This window comes from Acanthopagrus latus, chromosome 17 (assembly GCF_904848185.1).
Source record: "Acanthopagrus latus isolate v.2019 chromosome 17, fAcaLat1.1, whole genome shotgun sequence".
In the NCBI taxonomy this organism is placed as follows: domain Eukaryota; kingdom Metazoa; phylum Chordata; class Actinopteri; order Spariformes; family Sparidae; genus Acanthopagrus; species Acanthopagrus latus.
Genome location: NC_051055.1, coordinates 14,602,635 through 14,629,699, shown reverse-complemented (window position 1 = coordinate 14,629,699; position 27,065 = coordinate 14,602,635). Strand labels below are relative to the sequence as shown.

Here is a 27,065-nt window from a genome sequence, read left to right as displayed (position 1 = left end):
ATTTTTTAGCGAGAGAGAATTACTAGGACCTTAAGTTGACCTTAGTTTAGGCGGTTTTCTCCTTTACGCCCAATTGTCTCATCAGAAATGCTGGACACTGTAGGTCCTTTTTCCGCTCTTTTATTTCTCTGTAGAGAACGGGCAGTGGTGAGATGCTTTTAGAGAGTTCATTACAACAAGAGGGCATTAAAAACATGGCCCGCTGCTAGGACTGTAGTTACTGTGAGGGTCTCCATTAGTGTTTAGGGCACAGAGGTGCAAGCATTAGAGGGAAAACACCACTCAGCAGCCACTACAGTGTCAGCGTCAGTGATGTTACTCCGTGACAAGGCCGACCTAGTGAGGTGAATAGTAACTATTTAGCAACAGCAGAGCATATTTTGGACAGCCTGTGATTATTTCACCCGAGGTTAAATGGAAAAGTTTTTTCCTCTCCTCTGAAACATTTTCTGCGCTTTCAAAGCAGAGGTGTGAAGCGGCGATCTCTCCGCCTCGTCTTTCTCTGTCACTTGATGCATGAGTGCGCGTGACACCTGAAGAGGTGCAGACCCTTTGCGTACGTTTGACAACGTCGCGTACGTTACTGCTCCTGCTGCAAGATCAGTCCACTGCGCCACGGCTGCTGCCAGTTTACATCTGATCTGCTTCGGCGGACAGGTGTAGTAGAATGGCCACTCAATCAAGCACGCACACACGGACATTCAAAGGCAGAAGACGAGGAGTGAGGGTGGACACCATCCAAACGCACGCAGACAAGAGATGGCAAAGGAGACATCAGTCAGAGAAAAAAAAAAAAAAACGCTTTTGATCAACAATGGACTCTTCCATGTGTATTCTTCCCACCGGCAGCTCTAAACCCATATGTCACATATCTGAGACTGTAAAAGCTGAAAGGTGAAGGGTCACGGCTCCACAGCACGGAGCATGTTTTCAGCAAAAGTACCCACTTATATTGAGTGTTAGAAATGATGGCGTTCTTGACCTGTGGTTGTGGCATATTACTCTAAATGGACTTCCATGTGTCGCTATTCTGTCAGTTTCGTCCCACATGCACATGTACACACACACAAAGACACACACTGTTCATTAGTTTTGTCTCGATGTGCCTAATGTACATAAAAGTAGCATTTCACTTTGTTTCTTACTTTAAAGGTCCTGAACTCTTTTCTCAATCAACTTCGTAACTTTATCGATGCACACATGATGATACACGGGTTCCTGGTATAGTGAGAACATTTTTATAGCTTAGATTAAAGAGCTCTGTATCTCTCTTTTATTGTGGGTGGCATGTATTTGAACGCACTAGTCAGACTTTTGCTCTTTCAAATTTGAATCCATATATCTAGATGAATTAATAACTCATTTACCTTAAATTTGAACTTTGCTTAGTAATTAGTACTAGTAACCTGCATCCAGGTGTATCCAGGTTAACGAAGCCAGCAATGAGCTTACCAGACATCTGAATACCACTCCTCATGTAAGCTTCTTGGGGCTCCCGCTACATTGGCCGCCACTAGCATAACACACCTTAAAGTGAAACTCTTGCCAAAATGCAACCTATGCTTTTTTTGTGAATGTACCTGAGCCAAAACTTTGTGTAACAGCACAATTACTGCGAAAGAAGCACTTTTTAAGATTTACCGTATTTTCGTTTTCAATTCTCATTTTCAGTGGGACACAGCATGAAACTTTGCTTGTAGTATCACCAGGGTCTCTACACTTGAACACGAGCATTGAGAACATTGATTGTGTACACAGAGTTTACCAAAAAAAAAGTTTTTGAACAACTCACATTAGCAGCTGCTTGTTTCGCTAGCTGCCATCCTGCCAGTGGAGAAGTATCATAATATGGAGGAAAGTTAAGGTGGACCACTCCTAAAGCTTAGTTCCATATAAATACATGGGTAATTTGTTGTTTTGTCGTTAGTGAAAAACAATATTGACCTTGAAGTTGAAAAAGGAGCCTCATGTAAGGAACGATACTAAAATCAGAAGCCGAAAAAGTCACGTAAGATATTGTGTTGCGTTGTTGCCAGAAAACAGTAGCAGTCCACCTTAACTCGCCTCCAGGTTACGTCACATTCGGAAATGGATACTTCTCGGCTGGCAGGACAGTGGCTAGTGGAACAAGCTACTGCTTACGTGAGCTGTTCAAAAACGTTCTCGAGACCCTGGTGATACTACGAGCAAAGTTTCATGTTGTGTTGAAAATGAGTTTGACCCGACCATTTTGGCAACATTTATGCTTTAAGCATCAACCACACAATCAAGTTGCATGCTGGGGGATGTAGGTGGTAGGTTTTCGTGGAGGAAGACGGACAAAGAGTGCGTGCAATAAAAAAGATTTAATCCTTTTTTATCTGTTCATCATAAGATAGTGGGATAGACTGAATGTTTGGCATTGTGCTAACAACAGCCTTCACTTCTGGATAGATAACTGCTGTGTGATTCACATTGCAGAGACGTGTGATAACAGCACACATATCTTTTGACTTTAACTGTAACATTATAAATAAAAAACGGGGGGCAAGGGGGCCACGGCCATCTTGATACAATTGCCTACCACCCCTCTGCCCCCTCGTGAGTTGTGCATGATATGCTTCAGTATAATATTTTACAGGTATTTTTCCATTACATGCACTTCTCATATACAGTAAATCAATAATGAGAATAAGAGAAGCCAGCCATTTTAAGTCATCCATCACTGTCACTAAGTCTGCGGCCCAACCAGTAAAAAGTGTTGTTATCTATGAGCTATGCAGGCATCAAACATGCATTTTAGATGAACGAGACTCCAGGAAATAACATTGTGAGAAGGCAAATGTTGTTAAGTTATATGTAAGCTACGTGAGGCAGGGGTTTCCTACTTGGAAAGTTATTGTTAACAAACATTTTGATTGGTTCTGGAGATCTAAATTGCTGGAGTACTGTGTTGATATTAGAAACCTAAAGAACAAGCACCTACATTACACTGTTATTCTTCTTTGAACGATGCTTGTCACAGACGCTAAAATAAGCTGTGGTCATGCGGCGTGTCCCTCCTACGCTGCAGCAGTGCAACATGCAACGAAATGCAAAGATTATAGCCACCTTTCTTAAAACACTGAGACAGCCTAGTTTTTCCAATTAGCAGCATAATGTGTGAACAGCGGCGGGTTTCTCTCCACTCTACTTTCTTTGAATAGAAAATCCCTAACGCCAATTTAACCGTTAGGAGGAAGTGTGTTCACTTGAAAAACCCAAAACCGATAGATTAGAGTAAATGGAAACACAATGGACTTTGGTCTTAAATTCCCTTCAGAACTGGGTGCTCAGGTCCTGCTGTACTTACATAATGCACACACACACACACACACACACACGCACACACGGACACACACACCTCTTCCCACCTGTCTGTGACCATAACTCCTACTTACCAGACGCTTCTCTCATTAACTAGCCTATATGTCTTCTTTTTCTACTCCCCTCCCCACTACCTCGACCTTGGACCCTGTAGATTCGGATTAACAGGGAAGTAAGTACTTCACTGCTCGTTCTTCTGCCTGCCATCGCTCTATTTTTTACTCTTTTTTTCCCCCCTTCTTCTATTACCCCTTCCCTGTTCTCTTTATCCACTATCCTCTATCCACAAATGCTCAAAGGTCAGTCTGTTTCAGGTTTGTTTACATGTGAAAAAAAGAAGAAAAAGAAAAAGGAAACTGAAAAAACATGCCCTTTTAGCTAATGATTTCAAATGAACACAAGGAGATGTGTCCTCTCCCGGATAGAGGACCCTGCCGCCTTTGTTAGTTCTCATAAGTGGCCAAGACTCAGGAAGTTTTGTTGCTATGGTGACCGTCTTAAGTAGAAGAGAGGTAACAGTCATGCTGATAGTGTTCTGCGAGGGGCCAGAGGAATTGTGGATAGCAGGGCAGCACAGCACTGGTCATCCATCACCATTTCAAACATGTCCCCAAAATATCTGACTGGATGCAACGTGGACAGACTCGAACACATTTGTAAGGTGCCTTCTGCAAAAAGATTTTTGAAAAATAAACTGTTATCAAGGTGGATTTGCTCCATCATGCTGATTTGATGAGAGCCGGTGGGCTTGGGCGTTTATTATTCAGATTCCTGACCTGCCTTCTCCGCTTCACGCAGTCACGAGAGGTAATTGGGGCGTCAGTGTTCCCTCTCAGCTGCTCTTCCAAAAAAAAACATGACAGCAAACCGTTAGCCACAACATCCACGTGGGGATGTTTTCAAAAGGGCTGTGTCTCGGAATCAGGTGCCACCTTCGCCCCGAAGAGGGTAGACAAGCAGTGCTTATTTTTAGGAGGACTTCCTTTGAACAGTTTGCTTTTCCTTAAAGTGTTCATGCTTTTAAAAGTCCCTCAGGTGGTCTTTGTCATGTCCGTTTCCCCTCAAGGCTTCTCATCGTTCATTCATATTCACCTCATGCCCACCATGGGAAAATGTCTGTCATCTATATCAAAGGCTGCCACCTCCTTTGATATGAAGGATCTCAGTATATCTCACTGTACACGTCAGAGTCTGCCTTGCAAGCTGTTTATGTAAGTGATGCTATCATGCGTTTATGTGAAAGCCTGTGTGAGAGATTCTTCCGCTCATTTGACTTGAGTGGAGCAGAGTACGTATTGCATCTTGAGAGAAAACTGATTTGTTTGTATGGTACAGCAGCTTGTCAAACTGTCACCGGGATTCAGTCACTGTTCAGTCAGCTAGTCCAACTCACTGTACGACTCACTTTTCTAGAGATTTATCAGCAGTTTGTCTTAACACGGTGTTTACCGCGTGGCGCCTCGACTGCTCCAGACTCTCTGGAGGGCGGAGAGGACTGCAGTAGGTCAGCCAGCACTGGAAAATTATACAGGAAATGTGATTCACAGTTGCAGAGAGTGGGTCAGTGGGAGAGCAGAACTGTAGAGACGAAAAGAGGGAGGAAAAGGGTGAGACCGAGAGACACCCTCCTGTACAGCTGTGCCTGAGGCGCAGATGGCTTACTCAGCATGTCATTCCTCTTCTCTCTTTCAGGGCTACCATCGATCCAACCACTTCATCGCCACTCAGGGTGAGTGTCCCAGCAAGGCTATAGTGTTTGTGTGTGTGTGTGTGTGTGTGTGTGTGTGTGTGTGTGTGTGTGTGTGTGTGAGTATCATTCGTGGCGGTGTAATAAATTGAAGATGATCCAGCCAATGAGCCTACTCATGTACAGTCCCTCGCCAAAACCATCTCTCCGGTAGAATCCAGCAAGGTGATTGCACAACTACCAACCCGTGAAGGCTGTGCTAGTGATGTCACCAAATTAATCTTTGGAAGAGGGTAATGATTAAGCGCTCTAATTATAGCTCTTTATCCCTGGTGACACGTGCACCGGTTTGCTCTTTGTTGGATAGAGACCCCCTACTTTACTCTCCGGCGCTTTAATACAAAGTTGCCGCCTGATGGACAGTTGGACTCTGCGTGTGCCAGAGTTCAGAATCTCCCTCCGCTACGTCTAAACCCCACGAGGAGTGTCGGTTTTTTGGGGTGCGCCCATCACAAAGTCACTCAAGGTCTGCTTGTGGGCTTATTTTGCACCCCCCCCCACCCCCACCCCTCTGTTAGAGAGACACTAAGATGAAACTTGCAAGAAAAGAAAAAAAAAAAGAATGTCAGCAGTGTTTTTGTCTCTCTGAGCATTTCTTCCCTACGTGATCGTCGTTTTAAAGTCGTCTCCTCCTTGGATGACAATGAGTGACTGATGGTCCACCCGGCTTTCATCGTCATCAGCTGTTGCTGTTGTTTTTGTCACCCGTCACCCCTTCCTCCTCCTGCCTGGAATTCCCAAAAACTTTATTGGCGAACCTTGAGCAGTCTGAGGAAGGACATTTAGGTCACAATAACACAAGAGTTCACAGCAAAAACACTATTATCAAGGGTCAGGCTGTGATTGTGCCGTTGTTATGTCTCTATCTCTGTTATTTCTTCCCACCAGGACCCAAGCAGGAGACTCTGTATGATTTTTGGAGGATGGTGTGGCAGGAAAATTGTTTCAGCATCGTCATGATCACCAAGCTGGTGGAGGTCGGCAGGGTAATTGACATGCCCCCCCCCCCCCCCCCCTTCATCACCCAGTGCTCAGAAACAGAAACACCCCACAATCACCACAAGGGAACAGGCTTTTATGTGTGTGATAAGTATGGACCTCAGAGGGCCTTGCTGTGCATACATACAGCAGCCTAAACGCTGCTCATTGTGGTGAAGCTGTCCTGCATTTATGTGACACAACAAATCACAAGCTATTTTGCACTGGAGACCCTGACTGCAACATTAAAGGAGTAGTTCAACATGTTGGCACATTGCTGAAAGTTAGAGTAGGAGATCGATATCGCCCGCTGCTTACACTGGCAGGTCAAACACATGACTTGCATTGTGAACCAAATGGAAATCAGATGGCATGTTTTCGGGTGTATGGGAAAACATATGTTGTTCTGCCTTCTTCCTCATTATTCTTCTTCATCTTCTTCCACTTTTGTCGATGAGGTCATTTAAGTGGGCGGCCACACATCTGTGTACACACTGCTAAATGTGGTCATATGCTAAGTCCAACCCTTAACGTGGTCTGAGAGACTGGATCTCAGTGCATCCTTAATGCATCCATGGGCCATTATTCCATGGTAAAAGAACATATTTGACAACCTACTGGCTCCCATTAGACAACAGCTAATGTTAGCATTCAGCGGCTTCCGAAATAATGTTACTGTTTGACACACGTAACAGGATAAGACAGGAAATGCTTAACTCTAGAATAATGTTGTCGTGACACACAGGATGTTATCAAACTGTAATGTTCGCTAGTAAGTGGCCGAATGCTAACGTAAGCTAACGGACTATCAAATAAGTAGTTTTACCTCAAATTATGGCTGATGACCTTCCTGATTGTCAGCACCCATTGCTTATGCAGTTGCTGATCTATCGCGAAGTGGCAACATGCTAAAAACAAATTCAGATTCTCGATCTTTGTACAGCTTGCAACCTGGAACACAGTAGCATAATATTATCCAAACATTTGAGCTTCCCACCCTGAGCATGATGTCAGGGGGAAAATGGCCACCGTGTGAATATTGTCTGTACCAGGTATGAACAGCCTCTAGAAGCTTCAGCAGGCAGTCTGTTAGCTTAATGCAAAGGCTGGAAACAGCTAGCTTTGTGCAGAGACACAGTAATAAAACCTGTTCTGAGATAAAACATACAAGCTAGAACATGTTAGCAAGTTAGTTAGAGGTGCTGCTCAGTGGACATGGTTCTGTCTGGACATAGCCAGGCTAGTATTTTCCCTCTGTTTCCAAATAATTTCCCAAAATGTGAAACTACTCCTTTACCCTTCTATAACAGTATTCTCTGGATGGCATCTGAATATAAAAAACAACAACTGCGAGTTCACACAAAGTCATGAAATACATGCATTTTAAGGGATTGTTACTCAGATTATCTCCGATTTGCCTGTTTTGAAAAACATCATGAAAATTGCGACGGTGTTTTATAGAAATTCACATCTTGACTGTAATGATTATAGAGTCCGTAAAATGTTCTATAAAATACCTGCGATGCATAAAAATGTCTCCGGAGCCACATATCTATGACTTCTGTCCTCGTATAGACGCTGCATGACTACACTGGTTTAATGGCCACACTGTAGTACTGTTATTTTCCACCTCACATAAATACCCGTAGTATATGAATTCTGCTCTGAGCACCCCATCCTTCTCCATCCAGGCAGGAGAAATGTATTACCTCAGTGGATGGTTAAAATGACACCATTTTTCTAGCAGCAGCTCAGCAACCAATTTGGTTCTCCATCTAACAATTCTGGGAACACTCAGCAAACGAGGACCGGTCGGTGTGGCTGATTCCAAATAACACCCCCATTAAATTTAAAAAAATAAATAAAAAAAAAAAATCTCCTTTGTGCCTGTTGTTGGTGAAAAAGATTGCTGCCCTCCCGTTCATTATGCTTCCCACCATTATGTGATCATTGCACTTTTCTTTGCCCTTCTGAGATGAAATTTCTGCAGAGGAACAGCATGTTTTTGTTCCTCCACACAATGCGAAGCGAAACCTCTGTACATTCTGATCTTGTTACATTTCACACCAATATTTCTCTGCTCCAGCAAATGAAGTACTTCATGTTTTTATTAAACTTATATTTACCTAATTATGAATGAGCTTATGGGGTTATATTGTATCTGCTTAGCTGTCAAATCATTTGCTGCAATTGTTCGTGTGATACCAAGCTGTCATGTTATCATATTTTCACTATATGATTATTGTGGCCAAAAGAGTTCACAATAACAGTATTATTGCAATATATATAGAGAGAACTTTGTGAGATTGATGCTGTCGCTAAAATTGAATGTCCACACTGGCAAGCTAACTTCTCCAGGTGTTTGCAGTGTCCCATTTTCACCTGTCACCACACTGTGGGTAGTAGCTAATCAGTAACTCCATTTTGTGGCAATCAGTGTAAAGGTACATTTCGACCACCTACTATCAAGCAACAATTGAAAGAAACAGAAAAGATATAAGAGGCGCTGTTTTGTTCACCTGATAATATCACATGTGTGCTAGCAAAATGACGATACCACGTTTTGGCACTATCAGTATATCATGACACCCTTACTGTCATATATCTCACATCTTACAGTATCTTGCTATGTGTTTGCTCTGGTTTTATGATGATATGATGGCGAAGACTTCCATAGAAATCCAAAGCAGGGACAAATTGTCCCCTACTGCCTTTCACTATAACTCCATCAGGAGAAAGCAAAAGCAGCCTTTACATGTCAAACATCACACGTACGTCATTCTACACAGTGAAGCTTGAACATTCGACTGTTGGTACAAGAACAAAAAAAATCAAATTTTTGACTGGAGGGGAGCTTTAAGTTCACAACATAGCAGCTTGAAATACCCAAACAGCATTATTTAATAGAAGAGAATGACGGGCATCACATCACATGGAAGTAATTCATCAGGCGTCTGTCCTGTGATATGAAGAAATTTATAAGGTATTCCTCTTAAAGAAGATTTAGAGAAAATGCTCCATCACATGGAGGCACTGGAGGATATTTGGATTGGTTACTCTGAGCCTGAGATATTTCGAACGAGGAGCTGGTTGGAGCCATTTTTGTTTGTAGAGTCCACTGGATCATATTGTGTCACAGAGAAGATCATTTTCTTTTGAGGGAAGAATAATATTTTGTGAATGGCTGGATGCTTTAGAGTGTACCATGCTGACCAGTTTAGAAGTTAGAGTTATCATCACTACAATGAGAGTTCAGAGGACTGTGTCGTGAAAAAACAGGTTGAAACGAAACAGAATTTTGCTCTTTGTGCTGGAGGGAGAAAAACACTCGACCTTCAAGAGACTCTATCAAACACATTTATTCATGTAACACCTCACATTTACATTGACATTTACATTTAGGGCATTCAGCAGATGCTTTTAGTCCAAAGCGACCTACAGTAATTCACACATACATGAATTACTGAAGGACTCTCTGCACTCATGCTGGAACATTTTCCAAGAACGTCAACATGAAGTTCAACTCTGTCGCCTTACTGTTCTTTTAATAGGTGAAATGCTGTAAGTACTGGCCCGATGACAGCGAGATGTACGGCGACATCAAAATCACTCTGCTTAAGACGGAGACGCTGGCTGAATACACAGTGCGCACCTTCGCCTTGGAGAGGGTACGTTTATCCACGACCTATGTTTTTGCCATCCTTTGCCTCTGTTAATTCTTGTTGTGATATTCCTGAAATTAGAATTAGAACATTAATAGAGGGTACTAGATACTTGACAGGATTTACAGCTGATTGGTTTGAGGGGCCATGTGTTAAATTGAGAGGAATTAACACCAGCAGCTATGTGAATGCCCCTGCCATCTTTCGAACATAGCTGTTACAGTGTTTTGCCCCTGATGGCCTCCATCCTGTCAATCTCCCGGGGGAATCTCCCACTGGAGGGGCTCAGAACAGTGCCGCGGTGACAGTGGCACAAACACAGCATTATCATCACACTGTCACAGTCGCTCTCCATGGGCACGCGCTGCTGCTTATTCAAATCGGCATGAATTTAGGAGCTGGTGACAGCTTGTTTTTCTTAGCTCCTTTCCTGTTCTTTTTTTGGATTTCTGTCTTCAACAAATCTTTGCTCTGCGTCGCTTCACTTTGTCATCTTCTGTTCAGCGGGAGAAATTGCTGTGTGACTGCAGCAGCCTCCCAGTAGAGAGGAGAGACCTCCCAGCTCTCCCTGAGCTTCCGAGAGCCTCAGTAATTCCTCTCCGCGTGTCTGTCACACGGCAGCTGCTGCTAGCATGTGATGCCCGGAGGCCTAACTGTCCTAGAAGACCTAACACCCTGCGTAAATAATGTCTGGGGTTGTCCTCACACTGAACCGAAAAATCTGTCACATCTATCACGGAGGGAAACGTCTCTGAGTGGATGGGAGCGTGTTTTGGTTGAAACGGGGCCTGTGGGCTACTTTGGTTCGGATGCAAGCCACGTAAATGTTGTGTTTTACATGTAATGTTAATGTGCACTGTTTTCTGGTGACAGAGAGGATACTCGACTAAGCATGAGGTGCGTCAGTTCCACTTTACATCCTGGCCTGAGCACGGGGTGCCCTATCACGCCACTGGACTGTTGGCCTTTATAAGAAGAGTGAAAGCCTCTACACCCCCTGACGCCGGCCCGGTGGTGGTCCACTGCAGGTAATGTGATGCTTAGCAACTGTTGTAACCTGTAGGGCTGTAAAACAAAATAAATAAAAAAAATCTCTTTTAAACTATTAGAATATTGAAATTCCTTTATTGTCACAACGTGGTCATTGGATCTATTAAAAAAAAAAACTCTTAAGCATTTAGACATGAAGCCAAGGAGTCCAAACCAGCTAAATTTGAGTCCAGGAAGTCTTAGTACTAAGATGTAATATTCTCTTTTGGGAGACGGAAGGAATTTAAGAATAGTCATGCAAACCTAACTTTCATTAATCAAGACTTTGAAAACCATTAGTAGAGGGTACTTCAATTACCTTTTCTCAAGTGTCCATTCATTCAGATTTGAAAATCACAGTAGTGCCACAGCCAAAATGATAAAACAAGATTTTCAGTCATTTCATGCCACACGGCTTATAAGAAAATAGTGTAATAATACCTTGCACATTGGCAATACATACTCTGACATATTCTAGTGTAAACATTTTTACCAAACCGGTAAATGTCTTCACTCACTGCTTTAAGACATGCCTGATTGATGAAACATGTCCTTTGTGTGTCAGCGTGGGGGCGGGCCGCACTGGCTGCTACATCGTGCTGGACGTCATGTTGGACATGGCCGAGTGCGAAGGCGTGGTGGACATCTACAACTGTGTCAAAACCCTCTGCTCTCGCCGCATCAACATGATCCAGACAGAGGTCAGGTCACCTTGCACAGCCAGGGAGCTGCTTCACATTCAAAACGCAAGTCGAATTTGTCTCGCACATATTCAGGAGGTTACATCACCGGTCACAATACGGTAACCTCGCTCTCTGCTGGAAAACTTCAGGAGAGTCGGGCTTTAAATATTTGTTTTTCCCTCCTGTTGTTTGGAAATTCAGAGAGCGGGGGGGGGGGGGGTGTTATCACGGTACTCCCCCTCTGGGACTTAGGTAAAGGTCATCGCAATAGTTTCAGAGAAAAGACTCACATTGTCTCGCGGTGTGCTGCGCCGGCACGTGCTGTTCTTTTAGATGTGAAGATAATTAACATATTCACCCCTTATTATGTAAATCTGACATTGACTTGGCTGTTTATTACATTTGTAGTTATTTGCAGGAGTGCTCTAATTAAATGCACACCGCATGTGTTTGTTTACTTAGATGTGTTTATTTATTCCCCAACAGCTTTGATACACCTCCAACATTATAGTGCATGTTTAATTCAGAACGAGGCAGGTTATGAGAAATGCTCCTCCATTCTTCATACTGTTTGATTGTTTATTTACATCTACATATGTTCCGGCTTCTGTCACGAGCTGCCTCCTTTGTAATCGCTGCTCCGGTGCTTGCAGCGGAATTACACGCTCCCACTACATGCATGAACTGAAATTGTGTTACCCGTCGTGCTTTCAGGAGCAGTACATCTTCATCCACGACGCCATTCTGGAGGCCTGCTTGTGCGGCGAGACGGCCATCTTAGTGAACGAGTTTGCGGTCACTTACAAAGAGATGCTGCGCGTGGATTCTCAGAGTAATTCCTCTCAGCTACGGGAGGAGTTTCAGGTCAGTGTTTTTTTGCGCCGGACGGCGGCATCGTGACCTCCATCAACTTTTCTAAGCGCAGTTTAATTTTGTTCTGATATGCAGCTATTAAATCCTGGAACATGCAAACATTCTCAATTACACAGCCCACACACTGTAATTTGCATTTATAATGCAATTCATTAAATATCAACAAAACTCTTTCATTTACCTTAATGGATCCTAGAAGCACTTCTAACAACTTCAGTAACTTTTAGTCACAACAAATATAACACCAGTTCTACCAGGCAGGACTATTAATACAGCATTTTTTTTTTTCTTATCGTAGCACAAACAACAGCACAGACATACTTTCATTCCCTCTGCATGTACCTACTTCCTACTAGTGATACCACTACTGTCGTTACTTCTACTTGTAATAATGCAGGAGTAATATTGATAGTTGCTGATAATTTAAAGGAGCAGTTTGTAAGAAATGTCCAGAATCTGGAAGATAGCTCCGAAACATTCTTTGGCTGTAGCGACTGTCTGTCATGAGAAAGTATCTCAGGTAACCTTGGAGCAAACAGCCAGTTTGATAGGATAGGATACGGAGGTTATTTTATAGTGGCTCTGACCAAGACTGGGATTCAAGGGACAAGAAGACGTGCTAGACAGGGACAGCAGAAAAAAAACAGTGTGTAGTGCCGGAATATTTTCACATCCTTGAAATTTTTGTGGGTTTATTCTTACACGTTGCTTAAAGGTGCAACTTGTAAGAATTGGCCTCCTCTCAATCTCATTCTCTTCAATCCACTAAGACGGGATCTTGTGCTGAGCTCAAAGTGCTGGGGCTGTCACACTTCCTGCTTTTTGCCAGTACAGAGGGGTATTATGATACAGGGCGGGGCTAACTGGTTAGCATGCTAACTTCAGACTATAAACAGACAGTTTCCTCACAATCTGCTGATAATGTTGGGTCATTGTTGAATTTCATTTAACTAAAATTCTGGCCATATCTCTCAAATTGACCCTTTAAAGCTAATGTATCCCCTCATTGGACGGGGGTAGAGTCACACGTACAAGTGACTGTGCGAGTAGCATATCGGCACATTTGTGTTGCCTGTGTTCTGTTTGTGTACTTGACACTCGCCCATTGAGGTTAAAACAGCCTGTTTGGTATTCAGACAAACGATGCACTATGAGTACATCTCCTCTGTTGTGGAAATGATGTACTTCATAGCACAGACATCAACAGCAGAGAGTGCAGAGAGGAACAGACTAATGGACGTGTTTCTTTGTGTTTCATGTATGTGTCTGTAAATGCGCGTGTGTTCGTGAAGGATGGCGTTGGCTTCCCTTTTTGCCTTTTTTTTTGATTCGGCATCACTGTCACTTAAATCGTCTACCTGGTTCGTAGGATTGCAGCTCCGGAACATTTTATTAGATGGTGATTAGGAGCGAGGAGAGCCTGCTGTGTTCCCACATGCTTTACCTGCCTCACCCGCCTCCCCTCTGCCGTAGCAGCCACATTGATTCCAGGTTTAGCATTTCAAAGTGATTTTCCGAAAAAGACTCACGCTCTCCATTTAATTTCATACGTTTATTTTTTTATTTTTCATTTTTTATCCATAGGAATTATGACAAATGCACTGCTCAGAATTAGGGGGACTGTACTGTAGGTGCGACACTGTGATTACAAACTGTTAGTTCCTCATAAAGCCAAATGTTACAAGCCCCACTTTGATCTTGTAAACTTATCCGTCTGACATTGTCGTTGAAAGCCTCTCTGCTGCCCCAGTGAGCTCTATGTTTGCCTTTTACTCTGTCATCCTGCAGGAGGCAACCAGCCAACCGGTAGCAGATCAGCAAGTCACAGATCTATTATTGATGCCCTGTATTAATGATCCACATATTTTTTCTTTCCACGTTGCCTAATGTAATCACGGCCAAATGAACAGAGGGTTCATCAAAGAATATTGATATGCGGCATTTCCTTTTGAGATTTAATTTAGACTTCATTATTCAAATGTAAACTTCGTGGTCTAATGTATCGTTTATTCCCTAAAATCGGTTTGTCAACTCGGTGTTCAGAATATTAAAGATGTTTTCCTTTTACATTATTATTCTTGGCGTCCTCTGCCCAGTCCTCCCTCCTTCCTTCTGATCCACTTCTTTTTCTCCTCCTCCTCCTCCGTAACATCTTTGACTCCTCTGCTGTGTCTCAACACTCCTCACGTCTTCTCCACCGTTTAGACGTCCTCTTCACTTCCATCTCACCTCTTTAACGTTTCTATTTGCAGACGCTCAACTCTGTGACCCCCCACCTGGACGTGGAAGAGTGCAGCATCGCTTTGTTGCCCAGGAACCGAGAGAAGAACCGCAGCATGGATGTTCTGCCGCCGGATCGCGCCCTGGCCTTCCTGGTTACGACGGAGGGGGAGAGCAACAATTACGTCAACGCCGCTCTCGCCGACAGTTTCCACCGTCAGGCTGCTTTTATTGTGACCCCTCACCCGCTGCCGGGCACCACGGCCGACTTTTGGAGGCTGGTCTTTGACTACGGCTGCACGGCCGTGGTCATGCTCAACCAACTCAACCAGTCGAACTCTGCCTGGGTGAGGTCAAAGTGTCATATACTGTTTTATTGCCATTGATTTCTTGGACACTACGATGAAAGGGAGACGCAGCAAAAAAAAAAAAAAGCTCGAGTTCACTCAAACAAGAGCTGTTTGCTGTACTAGTTTTTACTTTCAGTCTCGAGGTTATCTGAACTTTACTTGAGACTTTTCCTACACTTTCTCTGTATCTCACTCTGCTCGGGATTAGTTCCTTCATGCCATTTTGCTGGGCTTTGATCCCTGACCACATTGATCTCAAGGCATGACTAGATAACACCCGCCCCAGTTTTTCCTTCCCCTCCTCACGTTACATCTCTGGAGAATAGGCTCGCTTTACCCTCCAGCCACATCTCAGGGTTCTTTTTGTTGGCGTCCCACTTTTTCTCATCAGCATATGCCTTTTCCTGTACTACAATATTCCCTGTTCTATCTTTGCCACTTGTTAAAATAGCTGTAGTAATGAGTGGAAACGTAACACATGATTCAAGTTCAAGATTCAGTTAAATATACAGTGGAACACTTAGAACGGACATCTTAGAGAATATGCCCTAAATTCCTCTTTAAAAGAAGATTTTAAAGCCTTGGCTTTAGTCAGAGCTCCAATTGCAGCACTTGAGCTGGTAAATAAGGACTTAAGGGCTCTACTAGACAATCAGGTGCCATACTGAAGAGGGATTTAAAAGGCAGCAATAGATCCTAAAGTCTATTCTAAGTGTGGGTACAGAAATCTAATTATATCTCAGAGTTTCTGTCAGGATTCTGGCACCAAACTGTACAGGAAATCGAGCCATCCCGAAGTTATGCAGTTAAGGCAGATGAATAGGTCATTACATAATTAAGCGTGATTGAAATGTAAGTGTGTAAAATAGTGTGATAGTCTTAAAGACAGGATTGTTTTAATTCTTCAGATAATTCTCAGGTGGTAGAAGTGGAACTTGATAAGCGTACAGTTGTAATATGGGGATAAGGGAGCTAAGGCTCTGATCAAATATAACTCCTCATTTTTTGCCAGAAGGAACAACATCCTCTGTCATGGAGCCAAGAGCTGGCACAACTTCACTACAGACGTGTTCAGCCAATAATTAAGATCTCGTCTTTGTTGGACTTTAGCTGTAGAGTTTGGCAGACATCCAGTCCCTAATTGCAGATAAACAGTTGTGCGGAGTTGACAATGCTGCTGAATAATTCAGCAATGCTGGGACAGGTATGACTTGATATCATCGACGCAGTAATGGAAAGAAATGAGAAATGTTATGCCGTCTTATAATGCAGCAGAAGGACAATATGGAAAATAGGGAAAAAGGTGGGTCCCAAAATGGATCCCTGTGGCGCACCACACACTGAGAAGTAAAGACCAATGACTTGGACCCTGAAGAAATCTTAACCTCTGATGGTATTAATCTATGCCTTTTTTTCTGAGAATTCTCATTCAACCCAGCTTTTATCGACATATTATTACAAACTGTTACTACCTCAAGTACCTATTCCTAATCTTATATCACCTTGTATTCACACCTCTATAATTAATAACTGTATAAATAATGAGCAGATCACCGACCCAAAGATGCTGGAGATAATGGCTTATACAGAATCTAGATTTAGTTTTTTGGCCATAAATGCAAGATTCCCAAGCTTTGCAGAGTCCAACTTTAAAAATTAACTAAGTGAAATATGTATTGTGTTGTATCAGAGCCTTGGAAAACAGGTGCTTTATCTAAATTTTGAATGTTTTTGGTGCAAGGTCTACCTTCAGATTGTTGTAAAATCACTCCTTAACATTTTTCTTGAAAAATGACCCTCTGGTGGAGAAATAATTATTTTGATGCCTATATTGTTCTGTCTGCCTTCATGCACCTGTTGTAACAATGTTCCTCGGCCAGTATTTCATTAAGTAACCTTTTGAAAGATTTTCATCAAAATCAGTACCGGTTAATATTAAGACCTTGACTGGCTCTCTAAGTGGAGTTTGATGTGCTCATGAATAAGAGGTTTCTGAGCTGGTCCTTCTTTTTTTTTTTTTTTACCACCCTGTGTAGTGTGGTAATACAGAAAAAAACAGAAAAGAAGTTGTAGGTAGCCCTGTTCAATTCCACTTTTCATCCTCTGCCTTTAAATGTATTTTCATCCCGTTCCTTCCAGTGCGATGCAGTTCCTTCTCTGCCTCGCCTGAAAATTGAGTTATCGCCACTTTAAGTTGTTCATTGCGAGATCTTGTTATGAACTCTGCTATAGAGTTCAATCGTGGCACTGGAGTAGTCTGTCTCCCTATTGTTGCAATCTCTCAAAGCACATTACATCTCTCCCGCCCCGCACGCTGCTTCTCTCCCCTTATTAACACCAGTTCGGCACTGTAAGGCCTCCGGTTCTCTGTCAGCACACGCTAACACCACTTTTGTCATCCCTGTTACAGTGTTATACTAGTGTGGCTGTGTGTCTTCAGCCGTATTCTCTTCATTTTTTAATTACTGCCTGACCCCCCACTGCAAGCAAACACACACACGCACACACACACACACTAGCCTAATTTCATCATTTCAACTTCTTAAAGTTTCTTTTTCTTTGATAATCTAAAGCAAGGGCAAAGGCAGTTTTTTGGCCTCAGCTACTGAAGATTACTAGAGTACTGTACGTGCCACATTAAATCGCTGATAACGCCCCCCCTTCCCCTCTCTCTCTCTCTGATCTCCCCTCCACATGTAGCCATGTGTGCAGTACTGGCCGGAGCCTGGCTTACAGCAGTACGGGCCCATGGAAGTGGAGTTTCTGTCCATGTCAGCAGACGAGGACGTCATTACGCGTCTGTTTCGGGTCAAGAACGTAACGAGGGTGAGTCACTGTGGTTCCCAAAAAAAAAAAAGGCCTGCACAGAACATGTTGTTCCACTCAGTGGTATTTCACAAATGATAACTTGAGACTCATTAGAAATGCATTAGCTGTTTTCCTCGCTGGTAATTCAGATGTGACATTTTACCTACAGTACATTTAGAGCTAGCAGCTGTAATGTGCATCTAAAAAACCAGCACAAGTCCTCAAAGTCAGACTTCTACACACTCGGCTGGTAAAAATGGTGCGTACCTAAAATTAAGTGATGTAAAACTTCTTGTGCAGTATGTGCGCAAACTCAGAGGCTTACAGATGCACTACATGGTTTTTGGGAGGACATTTTAATCAGAAGTGAAAAATCTTCATTGACTAATTATTTTTATGCCAAAACAAACTAAATACACAAACTTTCTTCATTTTCATGACCAAATCACTGAATAAACCAACTGACCTTAAAGGACAACACAATTTCACACTGTTTCACTTTGTTTATATGTGGCGGACCCTGCCACATTTCTAGCTTCAAATAGTGCTCCGGGGACCTTATTTTCCTCAGAACAGCTTGTTTATTCACTCATGGATTAAATCTTTTCTGAGTTTGTATTATAACCTCATTAATATTGTAGATATTACAATTCTAACTTTGAATTTCTTCTCTAAAAACTACTTAGTGTGCCTTCAAAGTCTATCCAAATATTAATCTAATATTATTCAGTCATTAAATACATGTCCAGAAGGCGTCAGTGCAGTGAGGAAGTTGAAAAGATGTTGAAAAGACGTTCAGTGAAGAGCCATGAACAGTTTTTGTGCAGTCTTTTCAGTGTTTACTATTGAAGTCCATTCTGTAGGTTAATGTTCAAAGACTGGATGACCAAAACATGGAATTTAATAAAGCTGATGAATAGCTCACCTGGTAGCATGTGTGGTGGAGCCTCTGGGTTTGAATCCATCCTGGAACTTTTGCTGCATGGAGTAAAATTCATCCATCATAAATAGTTTAATTTTGTTCTCCAGACGTCTGTAAGTGAAGTTGAAAATAAATGTACATGTAATACATGTTTGTAACTAATTTTTAACCCTGTCAGGATGTCACTCAGACATCAATAGTAATCATAGAAATGATGTCCAAAAAAGACGCCACAAAAACTTGAATTCTGGCTCTGCATGATGATTGATTGATTTGTTTTGGTTAGGTTTTTATTGAGCGGGCTTTAGCGCAGCTGCTAAGCCACTTTGGCTTAAAAAGGGTGCGAATGACTGCTTTTCAAATCAATGTGAGATCTCACGACATCCGGAGACTTTGATTGTGCCATGATGACCAGTTGTGTGGAGCCATTTTATGTTATTACAGTTGTTTGTTTTATCATTTTTTTAAAATGTTGTTTAGGAGAATGCTTATTTGTTGTAAATCTCCAGCAATCATTTGCGAACTACAGAAGTAGAGGGTGAATAGATAATGAAAGAATTTTCATTTTTGGGTGAACTCATCCTTAAACCCTTACAACATGTGCCTCTCTGTCATTTTCTGTCTATATTGCTTTCTCACGCATACACAACAGCATTTCTCATGGGTCGGAGGAGGTTGTCAAATGAATACACTCTAAAATAAATACACTGTAAAGTGTAGCATGGAGATTTGCACAGAGCACAATGACGGATCTGTAAGAAACGTATTCATAGGCTGTATCATACATATTACAAAGGAACTTGTTTTGATGTTCAGCCGTCCATAAAATTCAACCGGAGCAACCAGTGTTCTCATGAGAGTCATACATATAATAAGAACTGTCTATGGAAAAACATGCAAGAGAAAAACCATTGACATGCATGCAATAAAGGTCAGTCTCTCCCTTTTTCAATTTCTTCTTGTCATTATCTAGATAGGCGTCTTTCCACTCTTAGGCGCCTGTTGGCATACTAAAGAGGGTCCCCCTCCTTTTCATCATCATAATGCATGCCATATTTTTCAGTTGCAGGATCCTGTTTTTCAAACTTGCAAAACCGACTCACTTTAAATACGCTCACAAACCTTGACACATACACGAAAATAAAAAGAAAGAACCTGGCATGTGGAGAATTAGGATGACCTCATGAAACAAGCTAAATAAAGGAATCGACAGTTCTGTCATGGTAAAGGGAGCACAGGGGATGCGCGGTCGCTTTTCCTCAACTTTTTGTGTGCATATGCATGAATCGTTTTGACTTCACACGCCTCGTCATGTTGATTGTGTGTGTGTGTGTGCGTGTGCACGCAGGTACGGTTTAAGCACAGGAACATTTGCATAAGCGCATGCATGCATTCCGCTCAGGATCGCTGTCAACCAATTATTAAAGGAATCTGTATGCAAGCCGTTTCCCCCCCGCCGCCATTACAAAGAGCGCGACAGGCAGCACCCAGAACTTCCTTTCTTGATTGGCATCCTCCCCTCCCCTGTAGACTGCCCTTGTCATTCCCCTCTCTACCTCCGGCACTTTTTTTTTTTTGACTCAGTGCACGCCGCTGTCAAGGAGAGGGCAACTTAACCCAGCATGAGAGGAATCAAATCACACAGAAATAACACACACACCTCTCTCTCTCTCTCTCTCTCTGGCCCTTTCTCTGTGAATTAGTGTGTGTGTTTCCTATGTGTGACAATGATATACAAGGGGAGGGAGTAAAAGTCAAAGGAAGTGCATTGTAAGCATATGTATGGCTGGGTGCGAGAGCAGAAAGGAAAAAAAAAACTACACTGTGTAAATCCCACCTCCGCTGAGCCAATTCCTCCATGCATCGTTGGTGTCTTTGCCAGCCCAATTTGCATGACTTACAGTTCTCCACTGGTCCTTAAGTATTAGGTGAGATTCTACAGCACAAGGTTATGAACACACAGGGACCTCTCTTACACACAGCGCGGGGCCCCACTTACACCTGCAAACCCATATATCTCAAAGTCAGTCTGCTGAGTGAGCACAGCTGAGAGCGCCAGCACACTGCCGGGGGAGTACTCAAACACGGGTGTTAACTGGCACGCGCAGAATACTGAAACAACCAGAAAAAAAAAAAAGTATCACACAAGAGCACGCTCACCCACACGCTACAGTACAGTACAATCATACTGCATGTGTTTAATTTTTTTTTTTTTTTCTGTTGCATTCCAAAGCTCCAAGAGGGCCAGCTGGTGGTGTGTCAGTTCCAGTTCCTGCGCTGGTCGGCGTATCGAGATGTTCCCGACTCCAAGAAGGCTTTCCTCAACCTGCTGGCGCAAGTGCACAAGTGGCAGAGGGAGTGTGGGGAAGGACGCACTGTCGTCCATTGCCTGTGAGTAATCTGTTAGCAGCACGCGTCGTGTACTGTAAATTAATAGAAAAGAGGAGACGAGGCGGAGACGCGTTCCAAGTCCCCCTTCTGAAAAAGGTCTTGGTGAGTCTGTGCTGTTGAGGAGTGGCATTTCAACCAAAAGCTTGTTCACAAAGTGGAGTATCACGAAAACCTGTCTGTTCAAAACACAGTGAATCAGGGAGACACTTGTCATGTCTTGTCTCCATGGGGCTTTTGCCTGGTGGTTGATGCGATAAGATGCAGTGCAAACTATTTTCCAAGGTAGGGTTCTGCAATGTAGAAAATCAAATTGTGGTTTAATGCGCTGTGCCCTGCTGCTGTAGTGCAGCGTGTGGCATAGACGCTCTTCTGTTGTCCTAAGCCCTCGGAGCGCACGCCCGCTGATGAATATGAATGGCTCCGTCCAGCTCATTGCCAACCCATCACACGTTCATCCCTACCGCCCCCATCCAAAAGCACATCACTCAGCGCTGTCACACAGTGTTACCCACGACAACCGGGAAAGAGATTATGGAGATCAAATCAATTATGGCTTAATACAGAATGCGATGGTTCTCACTACAGTAAATCCAGACTGCCAAAGCACTGACGACGATTGATTACCTTAATATTGCTTGTATACGCTGCGGAGGCTCTCGGTACCCACCTTCCCTGCGTCTGTCTCAGGAGAGAGGAAGTGGATTGTCCTCCGCTGGTTTATTGATATTGCCTTTCATTTATGATGACCAGGACAATATTTCCGAAGAAATGCCACACTGCGCTGTTATTGCTCAATTTTCTTCCCTTACAGCTTTTCCCATGTCGCTATTTTTGTATCTAGATATTGCGTGCGCATGCTGCATCAACTGTATCAGATGTCTGTTTTTCATTAGGTGGCATGAAGACAAAAACAGGGTTATCAGATTACACAGATCCTGAGCTGCTTATACCTTATTGTTGTCTCCTCGACCATGTTAAACATATTAGGAGGCTTATTCCCATTGGAGATACACTAGCATATATTGAAATACGTATGCAGTACACTCTGCTTTACATGCTGCATGACAGGATCAGGATTGCATGATGCTCCCACTCAAGGTCATAACAGGGAGAACGTATTAATACATTCCAAACTAGCGCTGTCTTAATAAAATGTTAATTAAAATTGATTATACAAAAAGTAATGTAGATTAATGACACGCTTTAATACCACTTGACCCCACACGTCACCGAACATGCAACCGTGCACAGTAGCTTTGTAAACATGATGGAGGCACATGACAGTGAACAAAGAATTTACATTCAGATGGAACCATTCATAGAAGCACCGTTCACCGTTCTGTACTGAGGAGTTCGCACACTACTAGAGTACTTGAAAGTACTTTAGTTGCCTTAAATATCATGTCAAAGTAAAGCACTTAGCAGTGAGCTTGGAGGTCAGACCTATTACAGCCACTAATGCTCCAAGAGCACAGGCGTTGAGATGCAGACTGAGTAGGCCTGTGACAGATTAACCACCTCAATTGCTTAATGGATTGCGATGGACTGCCAGGCAATTTTGGTGGCAGGCGATGGAAGTTTATCAGCGGCTTTACAGATTTTGTCCCCTGACACAACTTTTGCACCACTACTGTGAAACATAGTTGTATCCAAAAATACTAAATGATGCAAAAAAAAAAAAAAAAAGGTTATATATGCGATTTCATTTAGATGAATTATTCACAGAGCATGTCATTAATTAGATTAGTTCCTAATCACAAACGTAAAAAAAACATTTTGAAGTGCACAAATGACTTATTGGTCTCTTTGATTTCTAATAATCCCTGAAAAATCCGTTATCGGTCGAGCCTCACGCTAAGCTAACTGCTAACATCAGCCTGCTAACACACTTAGGTTGGGGGTCATTGGAGTCATCACAGTTCACTCAGACTGAAACATGAATCACAGTTGAATAGATTTTGAGACATTGGCTTTTGATGAATTATCTGCCAGCATGGCTCAACTCAACATAAAAGGATAAAGCCTGCTTTTAAATGAACTCAAAAAGCTACGGCAATCTGCTGAAGATGTTCAACAAAACACGTCTTTTCCTCTGCAGTAACGGCGGTGGCCGCAGCGGTACCTTCTGTGCCTGCAACATCCTCCTTGAGATGATCCAGTACCAGAACATGGTGGACATCTTCTATGCTGTCAAAACTCTACGCAACTGCAAACCCAACATGGTGGAGTCCTTGGTAAGAGAGTCTGTGAATAAAAACTGAAATGAGTGTGTCTCGAAGATGCGAGACGTTTTCTGTTATTATTCTCCTGATCTCACTTTTTAATTTGAGAATATTGTATTTTTCTCCAGGACCAGTATCGATTCTGCTATGACCTTGTCCTGGAGTACTTGGACTGCTTTGATGATAGATAGCAACTAAATGTTTACCAGAGCGGCGGGATCCAATGCGCTGGAGATTCGATTTTGAGGCCACCTAGTGAGCCCTCTACTTTAATGTTTGGACCTGTGGACTTGGCATTGAACGGACTGCAAAGAAAGGAGAGGAAAAAGAAAACCTGGTCGTGGTTCTAACTTTTAACCTTTAATGTACAGCTGTGATTTCCTCCTTGTTGGTGATGTTTATCTCTTTTGATATTTTTTGTGCTTTTCCTCGGTCCTCTTTGCCTCTGGACTAAGGCTCTTTTGTGCTCATGGGTTTCTGTAGCAGCAAAACAATATCTGAGCTACAAAATGGACCTGTCTGTTTTGAAGAAAGGTCACCTTGGCTGTGTTTCATCGTTTCATTTCAAACAGCAAGGGGGCTGGATGAGATTTCCAGAGTAACAGCAGAATTATCTCAAAGTGGAGGCATTTTTCTTCTCTCTTAAGAGCTACATACAGCAGCAGTCCACCGTGGTTGTGGCATGACTTATCTACCATACCATAAACTGCCTTATTCTCTGATGATAGGACAGATTTATTCAGAGCACTGAATGGATCTGAAAAGGTTGTCATACTGGTACACAAAAGAGACCTGAAGCATTAGGATAGACCAGCCCAGTGCTCAACTGTATCGATGCAGAAACTGTACAGTAGTGCGACTTGTATTTTTGCCATAATGTTTGTGCTGGATTACCATGTGTGCTACAGGTGGGCGTACCCAGGGACCACAGCACTGGGCCCGGTGCCACCATGGGAGATTCCCGTCTCATTATTGTCACAGTGCCAATCCCATTGATTGACTTGAATCCTCTCTTTACTTTGTTCTTACTGCTTCATCTTGATATATGCCTACAAACATACAGTATGTACTGCATCAGCTAATGCTCTCGCTTCCAAAGTGATTGTTTGTATTTTATACCTAGCGGGAAGGACAACTGAGCAGGGCAAGGGGGGGGGGGACTGTAAGAGATGTACTGACATGCCATAGTGGTGGTGTGAAAAGTGATGTTTCATTAATGCTGTGGTGTCTAAAGCAGTGCTGCGTTAAAGATTTGAGTCTATTATCCTGTTGTCTTAGGCATTTGGTTGTACTGTGAACCGTTGAAGCGAGCTAAGCCAGTTTGGATTTGATCAAAAAACCCTTTCAGGTAGGGGGTTACATTTTCACCATATATTAGTTGTTGTTCCTGGTGTTGTTAAATAAACAAACAAACAAACAAACAAATAAATAAATAAGGGCATTGTGCATAACATTGTGCAGAAGGGGGAAAAAACTACCACATTTTGTCAACGCTCCCTACTGAACTGGTTGGTGGAGGAGTCTTGAATTAAATATTTTAAAGGGGCACTGCGTAGTGTTAGAGAAAAAATCTGAATTTTTATATTTACAATATTAGTGACGTAATAATATAAACTCTATACATGACTGAATAACAAGTTGTTCTCAGAAGAAAATAAGGTCCCCTAAACACTGTTTGAAGCTAGGAAGGTGGTAGGGTCCGCCACCTATAAACAGAATGAAACAGCCTGAAATTGTGTTTTACTTTAAGGTCAGTTTGTTTATTCAGTCTTGAAAACAGAGAGGGTTAATTCAGAGAGGGTCTGTTTATTCGATAAAGATTTTTCTCTTCTGGTTGAAATTTCTTCCCCAGAACTACACAATGCAGCTTTAAACAGGAGGAAATGGAGAACCAACTGCCAACAGGCCCTGCTGTTTAGCTATCACCGACTTGATGGACAAACAGGATCCACTGTTTTTTATCTATACTGGCCAATGCCTGGAGACCACTGGAACTGTGTTAATGCCTGAATCAATGGGAGAAGCTCAGGCAGGTTGGCATGTGTGTTGCACGTAATTGATGCGAGTCGGCTTTTGAAACCACTCTCTAAAAACACCCAAACACACAGACAGGAAGTAATCCTCTTTTTTTCTATTGTTTCCTCTCTCTCCCTTTTTTTTCTCTTTCCCAGACCCCCCAAAAAATATAAATTCTACACTGCATCATTACCCTTTAAAAATATGTTATGCTCCACCATATCTCCTCCTAAGTGCAGGTTTTCAAGAGGGGCAGTCGAGGTATCACTCCAGGACCTGCCCTAATAAACAAGGAGAGGCACCTTGAAGCCCGCGGAAAACTGAGAAATGGCAGCTAGGCGAACTCTACTGCTGTTAGTTTGCAGCTCACAGTCTGGTTGAGGTGGGAGGGCCAGTATATACGTGAGGAATCTTAACAGTGCACCGCAATCACCAGACTCCCACAGGTTGACCGATAGAGCAGCTTGTGTGTTTTTTTTTTTTTTTTTTCAAATGAGGATGAAGTATTGAGGTAGCTACAGACAGCCGGTGATCTGATGCCAGATCACTGGAGGAAGTGCCTGGACACTTTTTCTGGAAGATGGTGGAAGGACTGTGTACATACAGATGTATATTATGTTCTGTGAATACTATGTGAATAATATGCTATATGTTTGCTGAGAGTAAAGACGTACAGTACGTAACCACTAAATAACCCACGAAGGTGAATGTGCTGTAAATGACCATTTCTTTGTGAGTTTATTGCCAGAACTTTTAACAGCCGAGTCTCCCTGAGTGTCCATTCCAGCGTCAGAACATGTCCGTCACAGCACGTATGGATCCATTGTCCGCTTCGCGTTCCATTCAGCTCATTTCACAATATCCTGATCCACGTCGTTTAATTTTCAGCCGCTTTCAGTGTTTCTCAACAGCCACGACTGTGCGAGTGCATTGTACTTTTACCATTCCAAAGCTTTTTATTATGACCGGCTCTCCGTGTGGCGACAGCTGCCCCCGAGAGTGCCGTTTAATTTCACGTGTGTTGTCTCTGTATGAACCAATGGTACATGACTACTGTGTTTTTGACCATTGTATTTGTGTGTGTGGGGGGGTGGGGGGCGAGGTGTGTATTTAACGAGAGGGACAGAGACGACGGATGTATTTTTGGGGTGAGGAAAATGGGGTTTTGTTCTGGAGAAATAACAGCTATCAACAATAAAAGAACAAGGGGAAAAAAAAGAGAGAGAGATGTGTCTTTGTCAACTTATCACTGGATGCTCTGTCAGAAATGCACACACAGCTGGAAAAATCTGTGTGGTTTTTATAATTGGTTTGTCAGCAGAAGCAGGGAAACTGTCAGCCGGACATGGACTTCCTGTCTATAAGCCCCTGACCCTCCTGCGGTTCCTCACACGGATGTGTTCTTTTAGCAGCTCCCTTTCGCCTTGAACCACATCGACCATTTGATCTCTCCCCTCTTTTTAATCTCTCACCTTATTTCTTTCACTGTCCCCCTTCTCCCCCCCCCCCCCCCCCCCCCCCCCCCCAGCCTCGTTCTGTCCCCTCCACTCACCTCCACAATCCTCAATCCCTCCTCCATCACTTTCATTTCTCCCTCTCATCCCTCTCCATCTCCCTCGCTTTGCTGCTCTGCCCGGAGTAAGGTGACTCCAGACCACAGACTTCCTCTCTCACCCACGGCTATGTTGAATAATGCAGCAGTCCTGCAAACGGATCCAGTGTTAAGCGGAGGGACATGCCATATTAATTAGAGAACAAGACCCCCTATTGTTGGGCTGAGGACAATGGAGGCCATATGGGGGCACTTTTAAGTTGTTTC

The 27,065-nt window shown here is 43.0% G+C and overlaps 1 protein-coding gene across 4 annotated transcripts in view; it reads left to right on the top strand.

Moving 5' to 3' along the window:
• Positions 1–25,438, top strand: part of ptprub (protein tyrosine phosphatase receptor type Ub) — a 175,054-nt gene extending 149,616 nt beyond the window's left edge. For 2 of the 4 annotated variants that reach the window (XM_037075200.1, XM_037075198.1), the window contains 12 exons: positions 3,500–3,517; positions 5,038–5,074; positions 5,981–6,078; positions 9,622–9,738; positions 10,606–10,760; positions 11,327–11,462; positions 12,159–12,308; positions 14,570–14,884; positions 17,588–17,713; positions 20,851–21,008; positions 23,107–23,242; positions 23,359–25,438. In XM_037075200.1, the coding sequence (XP_036931095.1) occupies positions 3,500–3,517; positions 5,038–5,074; positions 5,981–6,078; positions 9,622–9,738; positions 10,606–10,760; positions 11,327–11,462; positions 12,159–12,308; positions 14,570–14,884; positions 17,588–17,713; positions 20,851–21,008; positions 23,107–23,242; positions 23,359–23,421 (1,509 nt within the window). In that variant the 3' untranslated portion in view covers positions 23,422–25,438. The remainder of the gene's footprint in view (positions 1–3,499; positions 3,518–5,037; positions 5,075–5,980; positions 6,079–9,621; positions 9,739–10,605; positions 10,761–11,326; positions 11,463–12,158; positions 12,309–14,569; positions 14,885–17,587; positions 17,714–20,850; positions 21,009–23,106; positions 23,243–23,358) is intronic. The other 2 variants (XM_037075201.1, XM_037075199.1) reach the window with 1 other exon arrangement.
• The last annotated feature ends 1,627 nt before the right edge of the window (positions 25,439–27,065 follow it).